The sequence below is a fragment of the Carcharodon carcharias genome, chromosome 3 (genome assembly GCF_017639515.1).
Source record: "Carcharodon carcharias isolate sCarCar2 chromosome 3, sCarCar2.pri, whole genome shotgun sequence".
Lineage (NCBI taxonomy): Eukaryota > Metazoa > Chordata > Chondrichthyes > Lamniformes > Lamnidae > Carcharodon > Carcharodon carcharias.
The window spans coordinates 65,640,416-65,668,122 of record NC_054469.1 but is presented as its reverse complement, the minus strand read 5'-3'; the positions used below and the strand labels follow the sequence as shown (position 1 = coordinate 65,668,122).

General features: G+C 43.8%; 1 protein-coding gene across 1 annotated transcript in view; it reads right to left on the bottom strand.

The window, feature by feature from the left end:
- Positions 1–27,707, bottom strand: part of cubn (cubilin (intrinsic factor-cobalamin receptor)) — a 457,032-nt gene that overhangs the window by 184,870 nt on the left and 244,455 nt on the right. Inside the window, 7 exon segments of the mRNA XM_041183948.1 lie at positions 223–397; positions 2,817–3,000; positions 8,853–9,043; positions 12,779–12,980; positions 20,445–20,626; positions 22,916–23,121; positions 23,312–23,444. Coding sequence (XP_041039882.1) covers positions 223–397; positions 2,817–3,000; positions 8,853–9,043; positions 12,779–12,980; positions 20,445–20,626; positions 22,916–23,121; positions 23,312–23,444 — 1,273 coding nt within the window.

Genomic DNA, 27,707 nt, shown 5'->3' with positions numbered 1-27,707 from the left:
CAATTGGCCCTTAAAATGCCAGTCTATGTATTCCAGCATCCACAGTATTTTGTTTTTGTATATTTTTATGTATTTTGTTAGTCTGATTCAGCTCAAGTTCATTCATCCTTTCAAGGAATTGATTCATTCAACAAATCATATTTTATGGTACTTATTTACTGCAAATTATAAAAGTGACTGAATGAAGCGTGAGGTCAACAGATTCACAAACATTGATCTTACTCAAAACTAGTTCCAATGTAGAACAGGTCATTGAAATCTAGCTGAACTGCTTCACCATTTGGAACAGTGATGGTCCAGATACAATCTATGTTTGTTGGATAACTGTGAGGGTAGTTCATTGAGGCAATGTATCCATTAGATTCAGAATCAGAAACATAAATGGTTCCACCACAGGCTACAAAATAACAAATAAGACATCATTGTCTACTTCAAAATAAAATCAATAACAAGGGGGGATAAATATGTACTTAGGAACTGGTTAACAAAAATTTGTACACAATATAATTGTTGTGTAGTCAGAAATATTCCAGAAGTACCTGCTTGAAATCACCTACACATTAATTATCATCTTGGAGAGCTCTAAAAAGCCAAAGTTTTTCAAACACTTAAGTAAAAAGGTAGCACTTAAAAAAATCTCAAAGCTTTAACATGGAGATGCACTTTTGTTAGCATGTTCATTGCAAACCTAACAGTTTGGGTTGTTCTCCTCCCCCACCCGCCACCCTACCACCCACCATCACCACTCCACTGCTCTATTGGACTGCACACGGTTTTTAACTGGAACATTGCCCTAAGGAATTCTCCAGTATTCAGAGGTACATTTAAACATCCTTTCATCATTTTTCTTCAAAGTTTTTGCAGATTTCTTCACCAAACAGTAATCTACAGAGTACAAGTGGCTGACCCATTATATTACATAGGATGGTTTAGTGGAATGAAAAGAGTCCTTGACTAGGAGAAAACAGCCCATTACCCACTGGAGTTCCAAACAGTTCTTAAGTTACATCATTTCAGTGCTGCATGAAGTGCCGTTTTGTTAATAATGGTACTGTTCTCTGTTTGTCCAGACAATACAGTTTTTGTTAGTCTAATGTTTGTTAAACTGTTACTTTGATAGATCCCTGTCATACAGCATAGGTCACAATGAGGGTCACAGCTTCTCAGCTATTTTACATTCTTTGTTTACAGTCTTTGTTGGAATTAATTTATTCAGTTCTTGCTCACAAGGGAGTCATCACATTCGAGAACAGTGGCCTGTAGATAAGACAAGTTAGAGGCTTTCCATAATGATTGTTCCTCACTGTGGCTTATATTTTCCTTCAACAGGTTTAATGAAAATTAGAGGTCAGAATAAAATATATATTCAGTAGGGATGAGGGACTTAAGTTACGTAGATAGATTGGAAAAGTTGGGGCTGTTCTCCTTGCAGAAAAGAAGGTTGAAGGGAGATTTGATAAAGGTATTCAAAATTATGAGGGGGCTGGACAGAGTGGATAGACAGAAAAAGTTTCCATTGGTGGAAGGATCAAGAACCAGACGGCATAGATTTAAGATAATTGGCAAAATAAGCTATGGTGACATGAGGAAAATCATTTTTAGGCAGTGAGTGGTTAGGATCTGGAATGCACTTCTTGAGAATGTGGTGGAAATTGGCTCAATCGAGGCATTCAAAAGGAAATTGAATTATTATCTGAAAAGGAAGAACATGCAGGGCTAAGGAGGGAAAGTAGGGAGGTGGCACTAGGTGAATTGCTCCTTCAGATGACAGCACAAACATAGGCTGAATGGCCTTTTTTTTCTATGCTGTAATCATTCTATGATTCTATTTTTCTATAGGAACACTGGGGAAGCTGCAATAAAGATTTACTAGAATGATACTGGAACTGAGAGATTGTACCAGCAGGAAAGATTGAAGAGGCTGGAGCACTTTTACCTAGAAAAGTGAAAACTGAGGAATGCCCTGATGGAGGTATTTAAAATGATGAAAGTGTTTGCTAGGTTAGACTTGCAGAAGATGATTCTACTTGTGGGAGAGACCAGAACTGGGGGCCATAAATGTGAGAGTATCACCAATAAATCCAATAAGAAATCAAGAAAAACTTATTTACCCAGAGTGGTTGGAAGTAGACTTTGCTCCTACTGGGAGTAGTTAATGACATAGATACCTACAGGAGGAGGCTAGATGTGCACATGAGAAAGAAAGGAATAGAAAGATATTCTGATGGGGTGAGATGAAGAGGTGTAGGAGGGCATTTATGTAGAGCTTAAACACCAACATGAATCTGTTGGTTGAATGGTCTGTTTCTGCGTTGTAAATATTTTGTCAAATTTCAGTGCCCAATGGAAACCATTTTAAAATCCAAATATTTGGCAATGCCTGAAAAACACATATCTTTATATTGGAATTCCCTTCAAATGAACTGTTCCTTGCAACCCCAAATATCTGATTTCATAGCACAATACTGCAAAATTAGTTTAATGGCACATTACAAAGTTACATGTAGCCACCCTATGCCTAGTTCCATATTTTTAAGGAGCAGCTTCCTATTTCAAATGGGAGTTCTGCCTCCTGTGACAGAGCAGACTACAATCGTCAGTGGGCTACAGAACACCCCAAATAGACTGATCTGCTCTGCACTGCATGCTCTGTGTACCACAGCTGCATATGTTTCTGGGCCGTAACATGAATTATGATCAATCCAACAACTGAAAATATTTGAAAATGAATTTCTGGCACTGTAATTTAATGAGCATCCATGGCTGTAAATAAATATGGGTAATTCCATATCTCACATACCTGCTCATAGACTCACCATGGTTTGAAGCTTCATAAGTGAACTTAAATCCTAGGCCCTCATTACTCCCATCAGAAATGAAATGTACAAGGAGCTGATTGACTGTTGTATGCATGGTGGCAGGAGGGTTCTCACCACAATAGTGTCCATTTCCTCCATGGGAAGTCAAAGGTGGGGAAGACTCATCAGGTCCATTCCTTAACTATATGGAAAACACCATGAAAAATTTCAGAGGCTTCAATTAAAAGTCACAAGCAAGGAGACTTTTAAACCTTGAACTAGAACAACCAAAATGAATTACATGAGAACCCATGCAAAAGAAATGTTCTACACAGTAGTTTCATAATGTGATCATCTCATTTTTCTTTCCATTTCATTCTCAAGTTATGGCTTTACAAGTTTTCCCTCTTGTAATCTGGCTGACAGTGGCTCTTCCATAAATATGAGGACATTTTATTAAATAGCTTCATGCTTTATTGAACAACATCAAAGTTAGCCATGCAATCATATTTCTTTTTAGGTGTTTACTAATTTACTAATTTAACACAATCTTTCATTCGGCATGTGGCTTTTTGCCGTACTAATATACAAGTTGTCTTATATTTGCATAATTTTACATTAACTACTTCTGATTATAATCCAGTAGGTTTATTAAAGGGATACAATACACTTTTCCAAAATCCTCATGAAGATCTTTGATTCCACATGGGGTGTGGTTGCATGGGAAATATTCACCTTCTAATACCTTGTTCAGAAGGACATTGTTCATGTATGAGCTTTGATAGTGAATGCTGGTGGGTTATTTGATTATAGGGAGGCCAGCTGTAGAGTGCCTATCACTAGTTGGCTAGGGTACACCAACTCAGCAGGTCATGCTGCTCAGCTACACTTACTGATCCCCTACAGAAGCCTGAAAATCAAGACATTGATTAGAAGGCTCTCCTCTTAGCTCTAATATAGAAACTGGAGGATGGTTAATATTATATCACGTGTAGTGTTATAAAGCAAAATTTGACTCAGAGATGCCTAAAGAGCTATCTGAGCAAATGACCAAAGGCTTGGTCAAAGAGATAGGTTTTAAGGAATGTTTTAAAGGAAGAAAGTGAGGTAGAGATGCAGAAATGTAGGAAGACAATTCCAGAGCTTATGGCTCAGGCAGCAGAAGGCACAGCCACCAATGGTGGAGTGATTAAAATCAGAAACACACAAGAGGCCAAGAAAGGATGAATGCAATTATCTCTGAGGATGGTAGGGCTGGAGGAGATTACAGAATTAGAGAGAGGCAAGGCCATGGAGCGATTAAAAAAGGAGGATGAGAATTTGGTTTGACTTGTCAGGACAGTTTTGGATGAGCTCAAGTTTACAGAGAATTGAACATATGAGAACAGCCAGGAGTATATTGGAATAGTCAAGACCAGAGGCAACAACAGCATGGATAAGGGTTTCTGTAGCAGATGAGCTGAGGCAAGAACAGAGTCTGGTGATGATATGGAGATGGAAACAGGCAATTTTCGGTGGTGGCATGGATAGGTGGATGAAACTCATCTCGGGCTCAAATATGACACCAAGGTTGAGAACCAAAGTTCAGTCTCAGACAGTTGATAGGTAGACAAATTCAGTCAGTAGCTATGGAATGGAGTTTGGATTGGGGACCGAAGACATAGGGTGGAATTGTCCCAGATTTTCACTAAGTGCAGTAGTGGACGTGAATAAAGATGCGTTACTGGCTGGCTGCAATGGCAGATTTTCACGCCGTATCATTTCCTTCCCGGCACAACCCGCCTTATTAATAATACATTCACGGGAAACATGCCAGATCACTGGCAGGCAGCCTCGGATTTGTCCGCCATGCCGTGACATCAGCGCTGCCTCACTCTGGGCGCCATATTTAAAGCGCACCAGAGTGCAGCCTACTTCATGTATACAGATCAGGACTGCCCTAGGTGACAGATAGCCCCAAAAGCAAATGTGACAGCAGCCCCCAAATTTAGTGACGCCGTTCTGGGGCACCTGCTGGACACAGTGAAAGGCCGCCGTGATGTCCTATACCCCTGCTCTGGCCACAGAGGTCCACCAGAGTCACAAATGCAGCCTGGGAACTGGTGACAGTGACGGTCAGTACCACCAGAACACAGAGGTGGTCAGCCATCCAGTGCAGGAGGAGGATGAATGATCTCATCTATTCCACCAGGGTAAGTCAACCACCCTATCACTCTCAACTCTCACACTCACAAACACATCACACATCTACAGGGATCTGACACCTCAATGGACAACACCACTAACTCTCACATACAGCCTCACATCTCCATCAGGCTCATATCTTCTGGAGCTCGCATCCTCATCCTATTCATGGCTCCGCTCACCACGCAAACATTCCACACAGTGCCATGTGTCCTGCTCACACTCTCTCCATCTGTTTTCATGCAGGAGAAGCTGGCTCACAACAGCAGGGAGAGGTCCCAGACCAGGATTGGAGTGGCCAACATTAGGGCCATCATTCACTTTGAGGAATGTGCCATCGTGCTGACTGGTAAGGACGTGGACTGTGCCTATGGTGACGGTGAGGACAGCGGTGAACACACACGTGAGGATCCTGCACCAAATCATCCCTCGTTCAATGCAACTGAGTGCTCCCTCTCCTGATTTTGACTCTGCTGCCATGCGCTAATTATTTCTACTTTAGTTCACAGGGAGCTCTGCCAAGCGACTGACACCCTCAGCCAGCCAGTCTCTCAGCTCCACCCAGGTCCTCACCTCCAGCCAAGAGGACAGTTCCTCCATTAAAGAGCTGGAAATAAGCAACCTGGAATATCCATCACAGCGCTTGCTTCCACCAGCGCAGGGACATAGACCTAGAGCAGGTTCGGGTTCACAATGTGGTGGTCACCACATGAACATGTGTCCACAGCAGGAGGAGGCAGGTTCAGCCGAGCCACCTGGCACTCGGAGGACTGCTGGGGAAGAGGCATCTGTGAGGTCCGAGTCAGATGACAAGCCTCTGGGTTTGGTCTTCCAACTCATCCTGGACAATCAACAGAAGTCAGGAGAACATCACGTAGAGCTGTTGGAAGCCCTCAACGGAGTGGCGTGCGAGTTGGAGGAATGTGTCTTCCTGCTCTCTGATGAAGTGGTGCCCACAGGTTCATGAATGGAGGTCTCCATGGGGAGGATGGCAGATGCCATGGAGACCCTGGTCCAGCAGAACGCGGAGATGTGCGTAGACCTGCACTCCATTGCGGTAGCCGTGGGTGAGTTCCTGCAGTGGCAATGAGAGAGGGAACCGGGGCACCTCGGCATCCCTCCAGGTGCTCCTTCCCCTCAAGGAGTCAGGTCGGGGCCCTCAGGCATCCAAAGGGAAGAGGAGCAGCAGCTGGACACATCTGGGTCAATCGCTCAGGAACCTCGGAGGCTGTCCGCTCTCTCCGAGCCCCATTTGTCTGTGACCCCCTCAACCTCAACCTCTGTCACTGCAGAGGAAGCAAACCGGGGCCATCAAGGCCTCGGCTCTCCAGAGGACACACGCCGAAGTCATCAGAGGCAACAGGGCCAACCATTGCACAGGCTGTCTCCAACCCTGCTGTGGATGTCAGGGCAGCACCTGGAAGAACTTGTAGGCCTACAAAAGTTAAGAAATTCTGATCTCAAGTGGTTGCACGGGTGAACACATTTTGTCACTTTATAATCTGAAAATATATTCACTTTCAATATAATGTGAAATGCTGTCTTTCAGCTTCATTTACAGGACTCGCAAGTCCTCCCCCTGCATCCGCTCCCACTAGCAGTTCAGCTGCATTCAGCCAGACCACAAGTGATTCTGGAGGGGGAAGTGTGTGTATGTGTGGCAGGGCCTTTTGGAGCCTCATGTAAGCATTCTCCCATGCAGGCAGAGCCTTCATGCATCACACTCATCTCACTCTCCCAAGCTGCCTGCTGGGAGTCTCTTTCAGTTGTCCATCTGAGCTGACCTGCATCTCTGCCCACACACTGATCACACTCCCATGCAGCACCCTGTGCCTGTCCAACACGAGGCTCCGGTCACTTTCGATATGAAAAACATGGTCGTAGTCAAGTTTCTTGCAAGCTCCCCCATCCTTTCCCCTCCCCCAGTCACTCATGTCCTTTTCACCACCACAGTCGAACCCCCTGGCATCAGCTTTGACCTCCCCACCATTACCCTACAGCCCGAACCCTTGTCATTCCAGGATGTCCAGGTGAATGTGCACGTTCCCTACCTTCCTGAGAATCTCAACCCCATCCACATTGACCTCCCCGACATCCCCCTTCCCACTTCCAGGGTTGAGTTTGCCTCTGTGTCCCCACCAACCACTCTCATCGCCCCTTCTAGTGAAACTGTTGGATCCTCATCCTCCCAATGGACCAGCTCCCTCTGCCCGTTCTCACACTCACCATTTCTTCCTACTATGTCACCCTAAGTTTGCTCCCCAGGAAGCAATCATTGACTCCACAGACCCCTCCCTTGCACATTTGCCTGAACATTCCACCTCCCCCTGCTTACTCCTTCCTCCACCAGGACACCTTCCCCTTCTCAAAAGTTCCTCCTCTCCCCCCCGACACCTTCCCACCTCTGAACTCCCTCCTCCCCCGGACAACACCCCTTGAACTCCCTCCTTCCCCCCGCCCCCGGACACCTTCCCCCTTCCAAACTCCCTTCACCCCGCGCAAAGCTTTCTCCTCCAAACTCCCTCCCTTACACCTTCTCTCCACTTACTCCTACCTCCCCACTTGCAACATTCTCCCCCATTACACCTTCATGCCCTCGCATACTCTCCCCTCCCCCCATACTCCCTCCTACACCAGGACACCCTCCTACCACTTCCCAACCTCACCCACTCCAACACCTTCTGCTCATCCATTACTGAATATCGGACAACAGTGGAGGAGTCAAGAGAGGTAGGGTGGGATACAGCTGTTTTTTTAGGTGATCTCACTGATGGACAGCATATAGACAAGAAATAGGAGGGCACCAAGAATAAATCCTTCTGGGACACCAGTGGTAATGGTACTGAAGTGAGAAGAGAAGCCACCACAAGTGATACTCTGGCTACAATTGCGTCGATAGGAACGGAAGCAGGTGAATAATGTGACAACAGTGGAGAGGCATTGGAGAGGATGGTGTGGTCGGCCATGTTAGAGGTTCATTCATGCCAAGAAGCACGAAAAGGAATAGTTTACCTTTGTCACAATCACATAGGATGCCATTTGTGATTTTGATAAAAGCCATTATGGGACTGTGGCAGGGCTGAAACCTGTTGGATGGATTCAAACATGGAGTTTTGGGAAAGATGGATATGGTTTTGGGAGGTGAAAACATGTTCAAGGACTTTAGAGAAGAAAGGGAGGTTGGAGATGGGGCCAATACAACAGTAGAAATATGGCCTAATGCTGATGATCAGTGTAAATCATAGATTGAGGAAACTGGTATGTGAATGTCATCTGTTCGCTGAGTTTTCCTTGATATTTTCCCAAAACATCAACCACACATCAACACCACCTTGCCCTCATACAAAAAACCAGATAACATGTGTTTCCTGTATTAAGAACAGCTCTGACTAGGCTGTACATTTATGTCTAAAATTTTAAGCATGAAAGAATAGAAAGTCATATTTCTGAGAGTAGAGCATCCACTTTGGGCTCAATTGGAAAATTACACAGAACTCCAAGACTTGCCTCTGTCGCTGCAGTATCTATTTGGCTGGTCCAGTTAGGTTTCTGGTCATTGATAACCTCACAGGAAGGTGATGGTGGGGAATTCAGTGATGATAATGTCATTGAATGTCAAGGGGAGTTAGGTAGACTCTCTTTTGTTGGAGATGGTAATTGCAAATGTTTTTTGATTCCTATCATCTAATTTTACCTACATTACAGAGTGACTATACTTCAAAAGTGAATCATTGGCTGCTGGGTTCTTTGGGATATCCAGTGAGCACAACACATGCTACCTGGATACAAGTTAATCCTTTTTTTAATGTAAGATCAAAAGTTGAATCTTCACAAAACTTCCAATATTGCAAAGGGCAAAAAGTAGCTTACCTTTAAATAATCACCAGTTGTGCAACCTATACCAGAACCTTGAACCTGGAAGGTCTGATTGAAATGGATATCTATTATGGAGCCACTGGTGACAGCAACATGCCAAGTGCAATTGAGATTTGGTGTATATTTATAAGGATAGTTGGGTGAAGAAATAATGCCACGGTCAGCACGGAGTCGGCCACCACAAGCTGAAAGAAGTTAAAGATATCAATGATTATAAGTATATACATTTTGTCTTTTAATAAAGTAAATATTTCAAAATGTCAAATTTTGCTTTAGAGACAAATCTTTGCCAAGTAACGATCTTTGCCATGTGTTGCATAGCATTGCCTTCCAATTGACAGGAAACCTGGAGGTCTAAAGGCAGAGATTTTAATTGGTGATACTCCTTTGTTGACAATCTTCATATAAGTTTGAACAGATTGATTCCTTCATAAAGTAGAGCACAGATAAATGAAGTATAAACCTGTTGAGAATTCATACATGAAATCTGCCACTCAGAATGGGCACCTGCTAACATCTTCTAAAAACTGAGTACATTGCTGATCTTAGATATTACACAGGACATTTGTTGATCAAAAAATTAACAACCATCCAAAAATTAGCAATTTAATTGTTTCATAACCCCACTTTTGACTCAATGGAGTTTAAATGTCGAATTATATATTTTTAAAGAATTTTTATGATTAAATAGTATTTTTTCTGCCAGGTCATAATTTTTTTGGATCTTAAATCAATAAAACTTTGTACTTTCCTCAATCTGCAGCTTTTGAAATCCCAGGATTTTGGCCATATAATCACAACTTCTTCAAATATACTTATATTATTGTGAATATTGGTGATGTTCTGAATTATGGGCCTTGGCCATTCACCGTGATAACTCAATTCATAAAAGGCTTTGACCAATGTTGAATTATATGACATTCATATTTTGAATAACCTTACACTTCCCCTCATTATACTCCACCTGCACCTTCTACCCCACTCATTTAACCTGTCTATACCTCTTTGCAGGCCCTTTGTGCCCTCCTCACATTCCCACCAACTTAGTATTGTCAGAAAACTCTCTGTCTCTTTGTCTAAGTCATTATGGGCCATTAAAGCTCATCAGACTAATTAGTCAATTCAATTTCACTTTATTGCCTGTATGGAATTTCATTTCAGGTACATTTGTCATACATTAAAAAATAACATATAGATGAATAACAGTAAAAGAAAGAAAATTACCCTATCACAGAGATCTAACTTTAATTAAAATATGTATTAAAAGTTACCCAATGCCTGAAAATAATCAGTTAGCGAATCCCACCTTGAGTGCATATCCTCGTCCATATAGCAAACTCCTGTTAAAAGTTCTTATGGAGAAGGGAAAATGAGTTTAGGTTTGTCCTGCATCTGAGGGATTGTAGCCTTTTCGCTGAACACAACCAACAGTAATGCTGAGACAAGGGGTGATTTTCATTGCTCATGCTGCTCTTTACTTTCGTCAAAATTCTTCAAGACCAGATTTCGTCAAAAAAATCTGCTCATCAAATACCCTTCCTGCCTGGTTCAATAATAGAGCCATAGAGTTATACAGCACAGAGACAGGCCCTTCGGCCCATTGTGTCCATGCCAGCCATCAAGTACCAATCTATTCTGATCCCATTTTCCAGCATTTGGCCCTTTGCCTTGTATGCTATGACATTTCAAGTGCTCATCTAAATACTTCTTCATTCATTGTGTATTCCCTTGCTGTGTTAGTCCTCCCAAAATGCATCACCTCACACTTCTCAGGATTAAATTCCATTTGCCACTGCTCTGCTCATCTTACCAGCCCATCTATATTGTCCTGTAATCTAAGGCTTTCCTCCTCACTATTTACGATGCCTTTAATTTTCGTGTCATCTGCGAACTTACTGATCATACCTCCTATATTCACATGTAAATCAGTAACGTACACAACAACAGCAAGGGTCCCAGCTCCGATCTCTGCAGTACACTACTTATCACAGGCTTCCAATTGCAAAAACAACCTTCGACCATCACACTCTGCCTCCTGCCACTAAGCCAATTTTGGATCCAATGTGCCAAATTGCCTTGGATCCCACGGGCTCTTATCTTCTTGACCAGTCTCCCATGTGGGACCTTGTCAAAAGTATTACTGAAGTTCATGTAGACTACATCAACTGCACTACCCTCATCTACACAACTAGTCACCTCCTCGAAAAATTCAATTAAATTTGTTAGACATGATCTACCCCTGACAAAGCCATGCTGACATCCCTGGTTAATCCCTGCCTTTCCAAGTGGAGATTAATCCTGTCCCTCAGAATTTTTTCCAATAGTTTCCCTACCACTGATGGTAGGCCTGTACTGGCCTGTAATTACCTTATTTATCCCAACCACCCTTCTTGAACAATGGTACCACATTTGTTGACCTCCAGTCCCCTGTGGCCAGAGAGGATTTGAAAATTAGTGTCAGAGCCCCCATGCAATCTCCTCCCTTGCCTCACAAAGCAACCTGAGATACATTTCACCTGGGCCTGGGGATTTAACCACATTTAAGCCCACTAAAACCACTGATACCTCCTCCCTTTCAATGTTAATTTGTTCAAGTATATCACAGTCCCCCTCTCCACCCCTAAAGAGTCTGCTTTCCTAAGACAACGGTGCCAGGAGAGACATCCAAAAAGGATAGCACTCTTAACTACAGCTGTGTAGGAGAGTTTGATGAGGATCTACTGTAAAGGATTTTAAATTTCTAAGGTAACATAATTGTGTATGTCCCTTGGTACCATATCTGTAAACTTATCATCTACTTCGACACTTACATACTTGAAGTTAATAACTATTTCAATGTCCACATCACAAATCTTCACAGGAACAATATCATTAACTTGCTTTTTCCTAAAATATATACTTATTTCGTCTTATTTCCATTCAGTTTAAGAGAATTGTTATCACACCATTTTATGAACTTCTCCACCGAGTACCTATTGCTTCCTTTGTTATTCTTACGAGACCCACAGGTACCATATCATTAGCATTCTTCTGATTTTTCACACTGATTCTTCCATCATAATACCCAACTGTATTTTTAACAATCCCAATATTCCTGCTTCTATGCTTGGCATATTATTCCAAACATTTATCAATCTTTATTCAAAGAAAAAAATATTATTTGTTGTAAATTTATTTTTCACGCATTTCTATTTTGTCATCTGGTGTTATTATTTAATATACCTTGAAGTGGTCGCCCTCCTCCCTTATTTCTAAACTGTAAATTGTATGTTTCATTAACTTTTCCTATATCTAATCACCTTTACAATTGAAATCAGTCCTTTTTATGGGATAGTGAACAAAACCAAACATATGATTCTGAGTGTAATCTGAGAAGTACTGCATGTCTTCTCAAGACAATTTGTTTTATTGTTCTAGCTATATACATTTATCTTATTTAAACATTACCCAGTGCCTTGCTGAATTAGTACAATGATTCAGTTTAGTTGGGAATTTACATTTCAAGTTTTGAGTGTTGCTGAAAAAAGAGACATGTCTAAGCCTTTTGTCTTGCACTCAACAGGACACTCACAAGACAACAACAATTTATACTGTATGTGAAGAGATTGATGTTTTCCCCCTTATATTGGTATTCTTGTGAGTGTCCTGATGAATGCAAGATGAAAAGCCTAGATGTGTCTCTTTTTTCAGCAATACTCAAGTTCTGTACTACCAAATAACTATTTCAAGTTTTACTCCTGAAGCTAATAGTGCCAAGTTAACAACTGGGTATGGGTTTACCTGTTCAGAAATTCCCTGAAATCTATCCAGTAACCTCTATATCTTTCCGTATGCACTGTCCTTCTGAATGATAGATATGTATTTGTACTTCTTGCTACCAAATATATGTGTGCTACACCTTTTATGTTTTTACTACACACCTGGTTGGAGAGTTGGTATTGCAGTTGGGTCAACAATGATTTGCACTGCATTCCATTCCAGTAGGAAGCCTTTTCCATTTATATTGGTGTCACTGATAAACTGAACCGTCAGTGTGCTTCCAGTGGATGACACTGCTGGAGGCAGTTCAAAGCCGCAGTATCTTCCAAGAAAGTATGCATGCACATTAGGACCATCAAAGAACTAGAACCAGAACCAGAGAAATACAGCATATTACTCATATAGACCAATTGCTAAAAAAACACTACTAGAAATATGGGCTGATTTCCCACAGCAATGCTTAAGGACAAAAATAATAATAAAACTTGTGTCTTTCTTTTGGTAACTGTATCTACTTGTCTCCTGTTTTCTAAATGTTACCAATTCCCATCTCTCTGCCTTTCTGTTTGTTTAGATCTCTGTATGTCTCTCACATCCTTTTTCTCACTGCCTGCTCTATCTCTACATCTTTCTTACTCTTTCTCTGTTTATCTTTCTGTAAGTATCTCCTTTCCTCTGGCTCTTTTGGATATCTCATTCTCTCTCTGGCACCACTCTGTACTTTTCAGTACATCTTCCAGTTCCTTTTTCTCTCTCACTCTGTATGGCTTTCACACATTTTCCCTACCTTTCTTTATACTATCCTTCAGTCTCCCTCCTTTTCTTTTCATCTCCTGTGGAAATCTGGAGGCAGACTGGAGTACTCATGTTTCCGTCATCAGACTAATCTTTAGAAGAGTTTGATCATCGTGAAAACACCTTGGTCAGATTACAGACTGGTGATTCACTCATATAGCCCATTGCCATCCAATAGTAACTGGCCATGGCCATCCACAGCCTGTCTTCCTTAGGCTTGGAAGTTGGGTCTGTGAGTACTGGGATCTAAATCCTGATGTTTACTCTTCTGAATCATTCCAAAGAAGCAGCAGTATGGCACTATTGAGAGAAAACATGAGGTAATTGCCAGAACTGATGGTGAAATGTGCGGTGTGGCTCACTGGTGAATTGCTGCTATTGTCAGAACTGAGGCAGCACAGGCTAACAGCAGAGGCAGAAGTGGTACTGGATTTGGCAGTGTTCTTTTAAGTATCTTAAGAATTCTCTGAAAATATTAAATTCAGTGAGAAAAGATACCAAATGAGTTTTCTTTTTGAGAAGTATTTGAAGTGATTCATTTTGGTCTTCTCCCCCTTTTTAAAAATTATTTTTAATTAGAGATTCTCCTGACTGATGACTCACTAGCAGTTATTTTCAAAATATTCCATAGTTTTTATTGACATTTTGCTAGGCATTTGGATACTTCCCATGTCTTTTTTGTGGTTTTACTTCAAGCCAATCAACAAATTGTTATGCTGAAAGTCTGATGGAAAAAGCATGGCAACAGGGAATGTGACAAACAAAAGAACATGCTGAACACATAATACTCTGGACACAGAACTTTTATCATTTATAGGTATATAGGGGGTGAATTTATTCTTGAATAATCATGCAAAATGGGTGATTGTGAACTGGCAGCCTGTTTTATGACCCACTCAATTTTCCTCTGCATTGACTTCCATTTTATTGATTTCTTTTTTTTTTCAATTTCCAAAGGTCTCCTGTTGATTGCAGCCAGATTTTACCTCTTCTTTAAGAGGTGTTATCTGCACTCCTATATTATCAAAAATGAACAACTTCCTGCACCCAATAGTGTGGACAGCGCTGTCTGCTATCTGACTTATTTTACTGAGGTCTCTACATCCTGCCTCCTGCATGCAAAATTTCAGGCTTAATCACACTTCTAGGCTGATATTGGCAATGTTCCCTGTAAAAATTCACTGTTGCGCAGGGCCAGTTTTTTAATGTGCACCGCTAAGCAGATGCAGTAGTTAATCCAGAACAAGGCGTGTATGGTATCTTTCAGGCTGCTGTGTGGCTGCGCACATGTGCAATTTGGGGAACATTGGTTATTGTCAATGTCAAAATCCACTTATTTCTGATTTACTGTAGCACCGGGGTTATTATTGAAACCAAGAGCTGAATTTTCCCAAATTTGCATGAAGTGCTGTAGTGGGCGGGTAAAACGGCATGCTGCCACCGACAGCGATACAGGTTTTCACGCCATATTGTCCTGAGCTCGCCGCACTATTTATGCAATCCCGGGAAACACATTGTTTCCATGGTGGGAGGGCTCCTCATTCACCCACCCACTATCAACCCATTGTTGCATAACGCCAGGCGCCATGTTTAAAGGCCAGCTGCAAGCGCAGCGCTCATTGCTTCCAGCCCCTCACTGCTGCCTGGGAGACTTGGCCCTCAAAGGCAAGAAGACAGCAGCCGCCCAGTTTAATGACAAGTCCCTTGAGCAACAGCTGGATGCTGTGGAGGCCCGCCAGAATATCCTTTACTCCTGCTCTGGCCACAAGATGGGCAGCCTCGTGGCCAATCCAACTTGGGAGGCAATCACAGCAGTGGTCAGCACAAACACCCTTCAAAAGAGCCACCTATTGCCACAAGAGGATGAATGATCTCCTCTGTTCTGTCAGTCTTTTCATCACTCTCAACTCACACACTCACAAACCTGTCACACATCCACAGGGCCCTCACTCACTGCCAGTTCAAGGGACATCACCATTCACTCTTTCACACTCACCGTCATTGACCTCATCCTGTCCATGGGACCACTCACCACCCACACAGGCCAGGCACGTTGATTATTTGGCTTGGCAGGCACCCTGCTTACACTTTCTCCATCTCTATCCATGCAGGACAAGCTGGCACACAACAAGGGAGAGAGGTTGCAGACTGGTGGCAGAATGCCCGAAACCAAAGTCCTCAAGGACTTTGAAAATGGGGCCATATAGCTGGCCGGCGATGATCTGGACCAGTCCTGTGCTGATAGTGAAGCCAGCGCTGCTCTACCAAATGAGGATCCAGCAGTGAAACATCCATCAGACAACCATGCTGTGAGTGAGGTGTCCTGTTTCATAGGCCACTGCCATGCACTAATTATCTCTCCTTGCTTTTGCAGGCACATCTGCCAAACAGCTGACAGAGTACATGACCCAGGGCCTCCAATCAAGCCCTAAAGAAACCTTTGAAGAAGAATCTGGAGGCACCCTCCCTGAAATCCTGTCACAGAGTCACAAACTTCGGTGGGACCTAGCTTTAGAGTAGCCCCAGGGTCACAATCTGGTGAGCACATCACATTGTCAGATCCATTGCAGGCGGTGGCAGGGACTTCCCAGGTGTCCGGCACTCGAAGAACTACTGGAGACCAGAAATTTGCTGAGCCCCAGTCAGTTGATGAGCTTCTGGACTCGGTCATGTCACAGTTCTTGGAGCCGCAAACGCAAGCTCGGGAAGATCAGGAAGGGATGTCTGCTGCACTCCTCAGGTTGCAAGGCATGATGGAGGAGTCCGTTCGCCTTCAGTCTAAGGTGATAGCGCCGGCATGCCAATGCATTGGGGTCAACACTGGTCGGATGGCTGCCGACATGGAGACTTTGGTCCAGGACAATGGTTCTGCACTGCTGCACAGGTTGAACTCCATCGCTGATGTCATAATTGGCCTCCTACAGTGTGTATGTGAGAGGTGTGCCAGGCAGCTCAATCTCACTCCAGTTACTCCTGCTCCTCAAGGAGTCAGCCTGACGCCCCCAGGTACCCATAGCGAGTAGGATCCGTCGGTACACATTCCAGTCTCATCCATCCAGGTGACCCTGAGAGTGTTCGGCTCATCTGAACCTCCTCTTCCTGTGACCTCAGCAGCTCTATCTCTACAGGTCGAGGAGGGTGCCACTGGCACACAGCAGGATCCTGAAAGCAGGCCTGAGCCCTGTAAGTCTCGACCCTCCAGTGGACGCCTGCCAAAGTCATCACAGACAGAGAGTCGCAGTCAGCAGGCTGCCTCCAACTCCACTGTGGGTGTCCGGGAAGAACCAAGACGTAGCAGCAAGGTTAGGAAAGTTAAGGAGCATTAGTTGCACAGCCTGGGCATGGGTGTTACTCACTTGTACATACTGTTCACTATTGTCAATAAACTCCCAAGAATGTCTCCCTGCCTATGGCTCCTTGTTCTGATGAGCAGTGTTCTTGTCACTCAGATGTGAAACCTTTCTGCACAAGATAAAGGCAGGTATCTCAGTCCAGGGCCTCTTCCCTGTGCTCTGTGCAGCATGCAGACCAAAGTGTTGGTTCAGCCTCACACTCCCCAGGGACCTTACTGATGTCTGCACCTCGACAGTGCTGGTCATTGCTGCCAGAATGTAGTGGGTAGGTGCCACAGAGTTCTCTCATTCAGTGTGCTCTCAGCAACTTTTGAGGTGGGGCTGGACCCCATCTCTTCAGTATCTGTGACCACTGATGCTGTGCTCCAGCTCCTGAAGGGTCAGGTGCTGAAGGCGGATTAAAGCATCAGATGCTTCTAAAGTTTCATGGCTACCTCTCTATGATATGACCTTGATGATGGAGCGCAAGTGAACTGCCCATGGCCAGACAGGAGTCAGATATTCTCAGAGGGTGTGTGAAGATTTATGGAGTGTCCTCAATGTATGTCATAATCATCCTCCAGCAACTGAGTGACTATTAGGACCTCCACCACCTCTCCATGACAGGAACATTCTCACAGAGGGTATTCGCGCTGCCATAAGCCAGACTGGAATCAACCTCACTGCATGTCATCATCATCCTCCACTAATCTAGCAGCTACGAGGGCCTCCCAAGCATGCCAGCCTCGTCTAGCAGTGCGAGGGTTTCATCCCTGTCATCGTCACCTCCAAGGACCTCCTCAGCCTTATTCCCGTTGGCATCCTCCTCATTGGACGAGATGTGCAGCTTCTCCATCTCCTCCTCCGCCAGCTCCTCACCCCATTGGAGTGCCAGGTTGTAAAGGGTGCAAGTGACGACAATGATGCGTGACACCCTCTGCGGACTGTATTGCAGGGCTCCACCAGACTGATCCATTCACCGGAGCCTCATCTTCAGCTCCCCAGGGACCTTACTGATGTCTGCACCTCGACAGTGCTGGTCATTGCTGCCAGAATGTAGTGGGTAGGTGCCACAGAGTTCTCTCATTCAGTGTGCTCTCAGCACCTTTAAGGTGGGGCTGGACCCCATCTCTTCAGTATCTGTGACCACTGATGCTGTGCTCCAGCTCCTGAAGGGTCAGGTGCTGAAGGCGGTGGTCTGCTCCACCAAGATGCGAGCTGCAACATGAGCCTCATTATAGCGTCGCTCTGCTGCAGTCTGAGGCTGCCTTTTGGGTGTCATCAGCCACAGCCTCTGTGGGTAGCCCTTGTCCCCAAGGAGCCATCCCTGCAGCTTCTGTGGACCCTGGAAGGGTCCCGGGATCTGTGACTGACTGAGGATGTAGGCGTCTTACACACTCCCTGAAAACTGTGCGCACACCTACAGGATTTATTTCTGGTGGTCGCACTAGACCTGCACATTCAACAAATGGAAGCCTTTGCAGTTAATGTAGTTCACCCTGTGTTGCGACGGAGATCTGAGCTCCACATGAGCGCATCAATCGCATCCTGCTCCTATGGGAAACCCGAGGTCTGGGTGAATCTAATCGCTCTTGCGTCCTGGCTGTCCTGGGTGCGGGTGAAATGCACCAAGTTGTGTGCCATCGCAAAGATGGCATCCATGACCTCATGGGTGCATTTGTGTGTGGAGGCTTCAGAGATCCCACAGATCTCCCTGAAAGGAGCCACTGGCATTAGAAATTGAGCAGCACAGTCACTTTCACGAGCACTGGCAGTGGATATCCTCCACGTCCCCGAGGCACCGGATCCTGCAGTAACTGGCAGATGTGAGCAACCTGTTCCCTAGATATTCACAGTCTTCAGTGACACTGGTTCTCAGTCATCTGCTGGAATGAAAGATGGTGTCTATAGACCCTGGGTGTCGCTGGGTGCCAGCCTGCGATAGTTCGCTGTGGCTTTTGGATGGTGTGTGCGGGAGCCCCAGCTGCCCCTTCTTCCTGAGGTTGCTGGTCCTGCCTCTGAGCAGCCAAGGTCTTCAATGGCTCTCTCCTCCATCGTCTTCGTGCTCTGTTGGCCATCAGGCACACAGCTAGCTCACCAGACTCCACGCTCCTGATGTGCTCCTCCTGCAGGATGAAAGAGAGAGAAACACGTGGTTTGCATGAGTGTACTAAGAACCTGTCCTGATTAAGTATGACAGCTGTTTAACACTTCCCAGAGAGTGCTGGCCACCACTTAGATGGACAGGAATTAGTGCGCTGCATGGATGCCCTGTTCGCTTGAGCCATGGGGGAGACTGGTCCAAACCAGGATGATGATATTGCATGGGGCTATGAGCTCCTCCAACAGTGACTGCTACTTGGCCAGCTTTAGCGAGGACATTGTACAATGTGTGCAGTCGTCCAACTGCTCTGCAGTCCATTAAAGTGCTCATGACTTTGTAGTCTGTGCCGGAGGTGGGATGGGGTGGGGTGGTGGGGGGTTGGGGGGGGGGGGGGGGTGCACGGTGAGGGGTGGTGGTGTTGGAGCTCTGCAGAACTTGGTGGCATTTTGATCTCTGTGTTCTTTCAGTAGGCAGATAAGCTTGGAGCCCGACCCAAATCACATGAATGTGGCTGTGCCTGAGCTGTCTCAGTTACCGAGGAATGGTCACTTTCTACAGGTTCCCTGAATGCGTGGCCACTTCCCTCCCTCCCTTGTGCGCTATATACAACAGCAGGACGGCCCTTGCCCAACCCCCCACCACCAGTCAACCCAGAGGCAGAGCTGGCCTCCCCCACCACACCTCCACGCCATCAGTCGCCTCAATGGCGAGGCTGCACTGGCTCCCCCACTCACAAGTCACCTCAATTGCAATTTGCGCCCCCCCCCACCCCTCCACCCCCCACCCCCTATCCCCCTCACCCTCACAAGTCGCCTCAAAGGCAAGGCTGCACTTGCCCCCCCCCGCCCCGCTCCCCCTCAGCGTCAAAAGTTGCCTCCGTGGCAGGGCGGCACTTAACCCTGACCCCCGGTGCCCCTGAAGCCTGCAAAGCAACAGGCAGCCCTGGCGAGCCCTGCAGAACATTGCTGTGCACTCACCTCCAGTTCACTCAAAGTGCAGGCTGCCAAGTGCACATCGCCTCTGTGCTATTATCGACTCCGGACGCCATGAGATCTCCCGCCGTGCTTTCCCACTCACATGGATGGACGATCCGGCGGGGGTGCAAGAGCCTGGTGGCATGCCCTGATCATAATATGCTGACGTATTACAATGAGGTCCCTGATGACGGGAAACGCAGCCCGCCATCGGCAGGCTGTGCGGATAATTGCAACCTGCCTTCCCATCATTGTGAAATTGATCAAGCCATATTGTCCACTCAAGCCACTTATCACACCCGCCGCCAGTGGGCACGGAAACTCCCGCCTTGAATATATAATTGATTAGCATGATAAATTTACCATATGATAGTGTACCTGTGTCATGTGGCATTAGGCTTTTCTCTGTAATGCATTAAGTGTTAAATGGAAAGATGTGCAGACATAAGCAATTTTACACTGCTTACGGAAAGAATTGCTGAGGGTGTTGAAGTTGTACTGTGCCTTTCAACTAAAATTCAAAATAAAATAAAATATATAAAATCAAATCAAATATATTCACCTTGTTCACAAAGCCTTCTTGTATAGATTTGGATCTTCCTAGGATTGACAGATTACTTACCATTAATTTATCATATCTGCATCTTTGAATTGCATCAATATCCAGCTCCAGTATTCTGACATGGATGATATAGGATGCAGGAACAGTAATTGTCCAGTGGTAGTTAGCATTATGTGGGTAATGCAGTGGCCATAGTGGAGATGTAATTTGTCCTTGGACTCCCACAATCTCATTGCCATATACTGAAACAAACACATTTTAACTGAATCTATTTACATTAATACCTGCTCTTTTTACAATAATAACAAATGGTTTTCGTTTATCTATTTGCAATCTAAGTATAAAATTCAACTTAAAATCAATGTTCAAGTTATCAGCTTACAATTTATTCTTGATTTATGGATTAGTCCAGCTGCTAATGATCTCAGTTCTTTAAGTTATACAAACATCCTGAACTGAGCTATACAAATATATTAAATATATTAAATACACAAAAAGTCTAAAAAAATTAAGGTGCTATTTCATACTTTAAACTGACGCTTTACGTGTGATATGGAATGACCATTACACAATGAAGGTAAGCATAGCAGTAACATTAAAACTTCTAACGATCTAATACAGTTCTCACTCCTACAGACTTGATTGCGAAAAAAACTCCCGTTCATAGAATTCATTCAAGGCTTTTAAATCTCCTCTGCAGTTAATCTCTTATGAAAACAAATAAACTTCTATTCAGACCCCACTCAAAGTCAGTTAATCCTTTAATAGACTCTTTAAGCTAACAAACTGTGAATTCAGTAACCACCCCCACTGAGATGATAGCTTTTGAAACTCAGCCAAACATTCATAATGACTTTATAATAGTCCTTGGGGAAATGTCAACAAATAATACTATTGAAACTGAGCAACCAGGTGCTACTGTGTTTATTTTCTAACCTGCAGCAGATGGCCTGTCAATCAAAGCAATCCAGCAGAAAGTTTTTTAACTCTTAGTGACAGCTGGATTCTGTTTTTTCTAAGTTTAAAGAGCAAGGGGTTTTAAAAAAACTTTACATCATGAAAGTTACGCAGAACTTATCCACCCTCAAGAACATTTACATCTAATCCATAAACTTGTGACTCCTACATTGCAGGTTAAGACACTTGCAACACCCAAAATGGGGTCTGTTTGAACTCAGCAATGACCCTGCTGAGATTGGGTTTCCCTCCTGTGTGAATCATGTACCTCCCCTTTCTCCTACGGGGAAAAAATTGGATCTGCCGGAAACGGGGGCAGTACTTCCTTATCTGGGTCCTGCCCAACAATTTTAAAAATCTCCAGAGTCTTCCTGACTCTGCAAAAAATCCAATCCTTGGTCTCAACCGCAAATTGCAAGATACAACTCTTATTCCTTCATTCAAATCATAAATAAATGATGAAAAATTGAAGTATCACAACAGATCCCTGCCGAAGACTACTTGTCACATCCCAACATTCAGAAAATGTTCCATTTATATCTGCTGTCTATTTCCCATATCCCAGTAATTATTCATTGTGTTACAAGCTTACCTATAATTCTGCTTTCATTTTGCTAATAACCTCATATGTATAGCCTTCGGAATTGTCTCCTGGAAATATATATGGATAACATCCATAGCCATTCCCCTATCCATCATACCAGTGGCCTCATAACAAAAAAATCAATGAGACTAGTCAGCCATGACCAATCTTTCACATAGCCATGCTGACACTCCTTGAGCATCTCATACTTACCAAAGTGCTCCATTGCATCACATATTAAATCCTCTAAGCTGCCCTCATAAATTAGGTTTAGGTTCCTTGCAAAGATCACCAGTAAAGGCGTTCCTTTGCGCTTCAGCTGTTTTAGTGGAATTTTTACTTGTACTTGCCCTATTTTGTAATGAAGTGACCTGCTAAATATGGTATTCAAACTGTTTTATACAGAAGTTCCAGGAATTGGGATCTTAATTGAAGGTTTAAAGCATCATTGTTTTAATTGGATGCTTTATTTAATAATAAAAAACAATGAAAGATATAAGTGGTGGCTCTGGCATTGTAAATATGACTCAGCATTCAAGCTATTTTTTGCGGAATATCTGATGTATTTTTTTCCTCTGGCCAAAGTTATTTGTTGATTAACAATACATCACTTAGCATACATTTGCTGGACAAAGGAATAGAGATTGTTTTTCAAAACAGACAACAAATGGAGGACAATTGCTTTGGATGCTATATGTAGTGATATTATAAATGTATTCTTTATCATAGATATCTGAAAAACAAAAATGTGAAAGAGTACAAGGAGGAAGCAAGAGAATGAGACTAAATGGGTAGTTTTCCAGAGCTGACAGAAGTATGATGGGACAAATGTCCTCATATGCAATAACCATTTCATTCAAAATGTTTACTGAAAGTAATCAGATTTACAACGTTATTACACATAACAAGCAAAGCAATTCATTCTCCAAATATGCAAAATCTTTCGGTTTAAAGCATGTGACAAGTATCGTGTTCTGAATCCAATACTTACAATGAGAAAAAATGGCACTGAATCTACCACCAGGAGTTGATGTATCAGAGACAAATTTCACCCATAAGATGTGTCCCAGAATTGACGTGTAATTTGAAGGTAAAGTACTACCACAGTAATGTCCGACCAGCACTCCAGTGGCATTCTCTTCTCGAATTTCAAGGTAATTCGAGGTACAGAATATAGTAAAAGGCACATCAAAAGTTCTGTTCAATGTAAACAAAATTAACAATACAATTTATCTAATGAGTTATCTAATAATGCAGGAGAGGTCCAAACTAAACATTACGACAGTAATGACATTTTACAATAAATACGGTGTTTTAGTCAAAGGAAAAGTATCCTTTAGGTATTGGTGTAAAATATATTTATATAAATTATATAAATGCTAATTACATGAAGGATAGTTGGACGCGGTTACCAGGTGAGCTGATGATATACCAGACACACTCGTAGTTCGGTGGAGACTCATCAGGATAGCTGGGACTATTGAATGCTCCAGTCTCCATGTGATACATCCCACCACATGCTGTGAATGGAATAATAGTGCACAACTCAGGTAAGTATTTTTCAATGTCAAAGTTGTTACCAGTAATCCATATTTAACTTTGCTTATTAGTATTAATCCACATTTTCCAATACATAGCTTTATACTATTTCATTGATTGACAAACTAAACTAAAGAGTTTGGCATATTTTTTAAACAAATCACATCTTGCATAACCTTTAAACCTTCCCTAAAACTGACCCTTCCAATTTAACCTTATAAATTATTATCTGAAAATTTTCTCCTTTGCCTTCCTTTCATGTCATTATCAGCTGGTAGTTACATAATCCTAAACTGTTGTTTACAAAGTGGCAATAAGTAATTTTAATTAAAAAGTAGATAAATATAAAAAGTTGTGGAACATCAGTAGAAAGTTCTAAAGGACTATTTGATGACCTCAGGACTTTTGGGACGTGAAAACAAAAGCTGTGTAATGAGAAAGGAATAATTGGCAATCTAGTTGTGCGAGGCCCCTTGGGGATGAGCAACCATAATATGATAGAATTCTTCATCAAGATGGAGAGTGACGTAGTTGATTTTGAGACATGGGTCCTGAATCATAATACAGGAAACTCTGATGATATGAGGCGCGAGTTGGCTATGATGGATTGGGAAACGTTATTTAAAGGGATGATGGTGGATAGGCAATGGCAAACATTCAAAGAACACATGGGTGAACAGCAACAATTGTTTATTCCTGTCTGGCGCAATGTATTAGGTGTCTGTCGTCTGTATTAGGTGCAAGGAAGAGGCATACAAATTGGCCAGAAAAAAACAAGAGACCTGAGGATTGGGAGCAATTTAGAATTCAGCAAAGGAGGACCAATGGATTGATTCAGAAGGAGAAAATAGAGTACGAGAGTAAGCTTGCAGGGAACATAAAAAATGACTGTAAAAATTTCTATAGGTATGTGAAGAGAAAAAGATTGGTGAAGACACATTTTTCGAGGATGTAACTAGTAGAGTTGATGAGGGGGAGCCAGTGGATGTGGTTTATTTGGGCTTTCAGAAGGCTTTCGACAAAGTCCCACATAAGAGATTGGTGTGTAAAATTAAAGCGCATGGGATTGAGGCTAATGTATTGAGATGGATAGAAAACTGGTTGGCAGACAGGAAACAAAGAGTAGGAATAAATGCGTCTTTTTCTGAATGGCAGGCAGTGACTAGTGTGATACTGCAGGGATAGATGCTGGGACCCCAGTTATTCAAAATATATATTAATGATTTAGATAAGGGAATTAAATGTAATATCTCCACATTTGCAGATGACACAAAGCTGGGTGGGAGGGTGGGCTGTGAGGAGGATGCAGAGATGCTTCAGTGCAATTTGGACAAGCTGAGTGAGTGGACAAATGCATGGCAGATGCAGTATAATGTGGATAAATGTGAGGTTATCCACTTTGGTAGCAAAAACAGGAAGGCAGATTGTTTTCTGAATGGTTATAAATTGGGAGAAGGGAATGTGCAGTGAGACCTGGGTGTCCTTGTACACAAGTCACTGAAGGTAAGCATGCAGGTGCAGCAGGCGGTAAAGAAGGCAAATGGTATGTTGGCCTTCAAAGCCAGAGGATTCAAGTACAGGAACAGGGATGTCTTGCTGCAATTGTACAGGGCCTTGGTGAGACCACACCTGGAATATTGTGTGCAGTTTTGGTCCCCTTATCTGAGGAAGGATGTACTTGCTATAGAGGGAATGCAGCGAAGGTTTACCAGACTGATTCCTGGGATGGCAGGACTGACATATGAGGAGAGATTGAGTGGATTAGGATTATATTCGCTGGAGTACAGAAGAATGAGGGGGATCTCATAGAAACCTATAAAATTCTAACAGGACTAGACATGGTAGATGCAGGAAGGATGTTCCCAATGGTGGGGGAGTCCAGAACCAGGGGTCACAGTCTGAGGATATGGGGTGAACCATTTAGGACTGAGATGAGGAGAAGTTTCTTCACCCAGAGGGTGGAGAGCCTGTGGAATTCGCTACCACAGAAAGTAGTTGAGACCAAAACATTGTATGCTTTCAAGAAGGAGTTAGATATAGCTCTTGGGGCGAAAGGGATGAAAGGGTATGGGGAGAAAGCGGGAGCAGGCTATTGAGTTAGATGATCAGCCATAATCATAATGAATGGTGGAGCAGGCTCAAAGAGCCGAATGGCCTACTCCTGCTCCTAGTTTCTATGTTTCTATAGTGGTATTGTCACTGGACTAGCAATCCAGTCTCAGGACTGGGGTTTGAATGCCACCATGGCAGATGGTTGAATTTGAATTCAATAAAAATCTGGAACTAAAAGTTTAATGATGACTATGGAAACCATTGACATAATGATCCATCTCGTTCACTAATGCCCTTTAGGGAAGGAAATCTGCCATCCTTACTTGGTCTGGCCTATATGTGACTCCAGCAATGTGGTTGACTCTTAAATGCCCTCTGAAATGGCCTAGCAAGCCACTCAGTTATATCACGCTACTAAAATGTCTCAAAGGAATGAAATGGACCATCCAACATTGACCTAGGCATGGGAAATGACAACAGCAAACTCAGCCCTGTTGACCCTGCAAAGTCTGCCTTATTAACATCTAGGACTCATGCCAAAATTGGAATAGTTGTCTCACAGACATGTCACATCAAGCAACAGCCTGGCTCACTGAACCATACCTTACAGATAATTTTCCAGACACCATTATCACTGCACCTGGGTATATCCTGTCCCACCGGCAGGACAGACCCAGTAGTACAGTGGTATACAGACAGGAGGGAGTTACCTTGGGAGAACTCCGCGTCGACTCCGGACCCCATGAGGTCTCATGGCATCAGGTCAAACATGGGCAAGGAAACTTACTGCTTATTACCAAGTACCCAACCCCTACCACCACCTTCCCCCCACCCTCAGCTGATGAATCAGTGCTCCTCCATGTTGAACACCACTTGGAGGAAGCTGTGAGGGTGGCAAGAGAGCAGAATGTGCTCTGGGTGGGGGACTTCAATGTCCATCACCAAGAGTGGCTATGTAGCACCACTATGACTTGGCCAGCTCAGTCAGTAAAGTACATAGCTGCTAGACTGGGTCTGCAGTAGGTGGTGAAGGAACCGAAAAAGAGGGAAAAACATACTTGACCTCATCCTCACCAACCTGCCTACCGCAGATGTATCTGTCCAAGACAGTGTCGTTAGGAGTGACCACTGCACAGTTCTTGTGGAGATGAAGTCCCGTCTACACATTGAGGGGACACGCCTTCGTGTTGTGTGGCACGGCCACCATACTAAATGGGATAGATTTCGAACAAATCTAGCAGCTCAAGTCTGGGCAACCATGAGGCACTGTAAGCTATCATCAGCAGCAGAATTTTACTCAACCACAATATTTAACATCATGGCCTGGCAAATCCCCAACCTGATCATTACCACAAAGCCAGGGGATCCTTGGTTCAATGAAGAGTGCAGGAGGGCATGCCAGGAGCAGCACCAGGCATACCTAAAAATGAGCTGTTAACCAACAGATCAGGTCTAAGTTCTGCAGCACTGCCACATCCAGTCATGAATGGTGGTGGACAATTAAACAACTCACTGGAGGAGGAAGCTCCACAAATATCCCCATCCTCAATGATGGAGGAGCCCAGTACAGCAGTGCAAAATATAAGGCTGAAGCGTTCGCAACAATCTTCAGCCAGAAGTGCCGAGTGGATGATCCATCTCGGCCTTCTCCCGAGATCCCCAGCTTCACAGATGCCAGTCTTCAGCCAATTTGATTCACTCCACGTGATATCAAGAAATGGCTGAAGGCACTGGATACTGCAAAGGCAACGGGGGCTGACAATATTCCGGCAATAGTACTGAAGACTTGTGCTCCAGAATTTGCTGCGCCCCTAGCCAAGCTGTTCCACTACAGCTACAACACTGGCATCTACCCAGCTATGTGGAAAATTGCCCAGGTATGCCCTGTACACAAAAAGCAGGACAAATCGAACCAGGCAAATACCGCCCCATCAGTCTACTCTCGATCATCAGTAAAGTAATGGAAGGAGTCATCAACAATGCTATCAAGCGGCACTTGCTTAGCAATAACCTGCTCACTGATGCCCAGTTTGGGTTCTGCAAAGCCTGCTCAGCTCCTGCCCTTATTACAGCCCTGGTTCAAACATGGACAAAAGAGCTGAACTCCTGAGGTAAGGTGAGAATGACTGCCCTTGACATCAAGGCAGCATTTGACCGAGTGTGACATCAAGGAGCCCTAGCACAACTGGAGT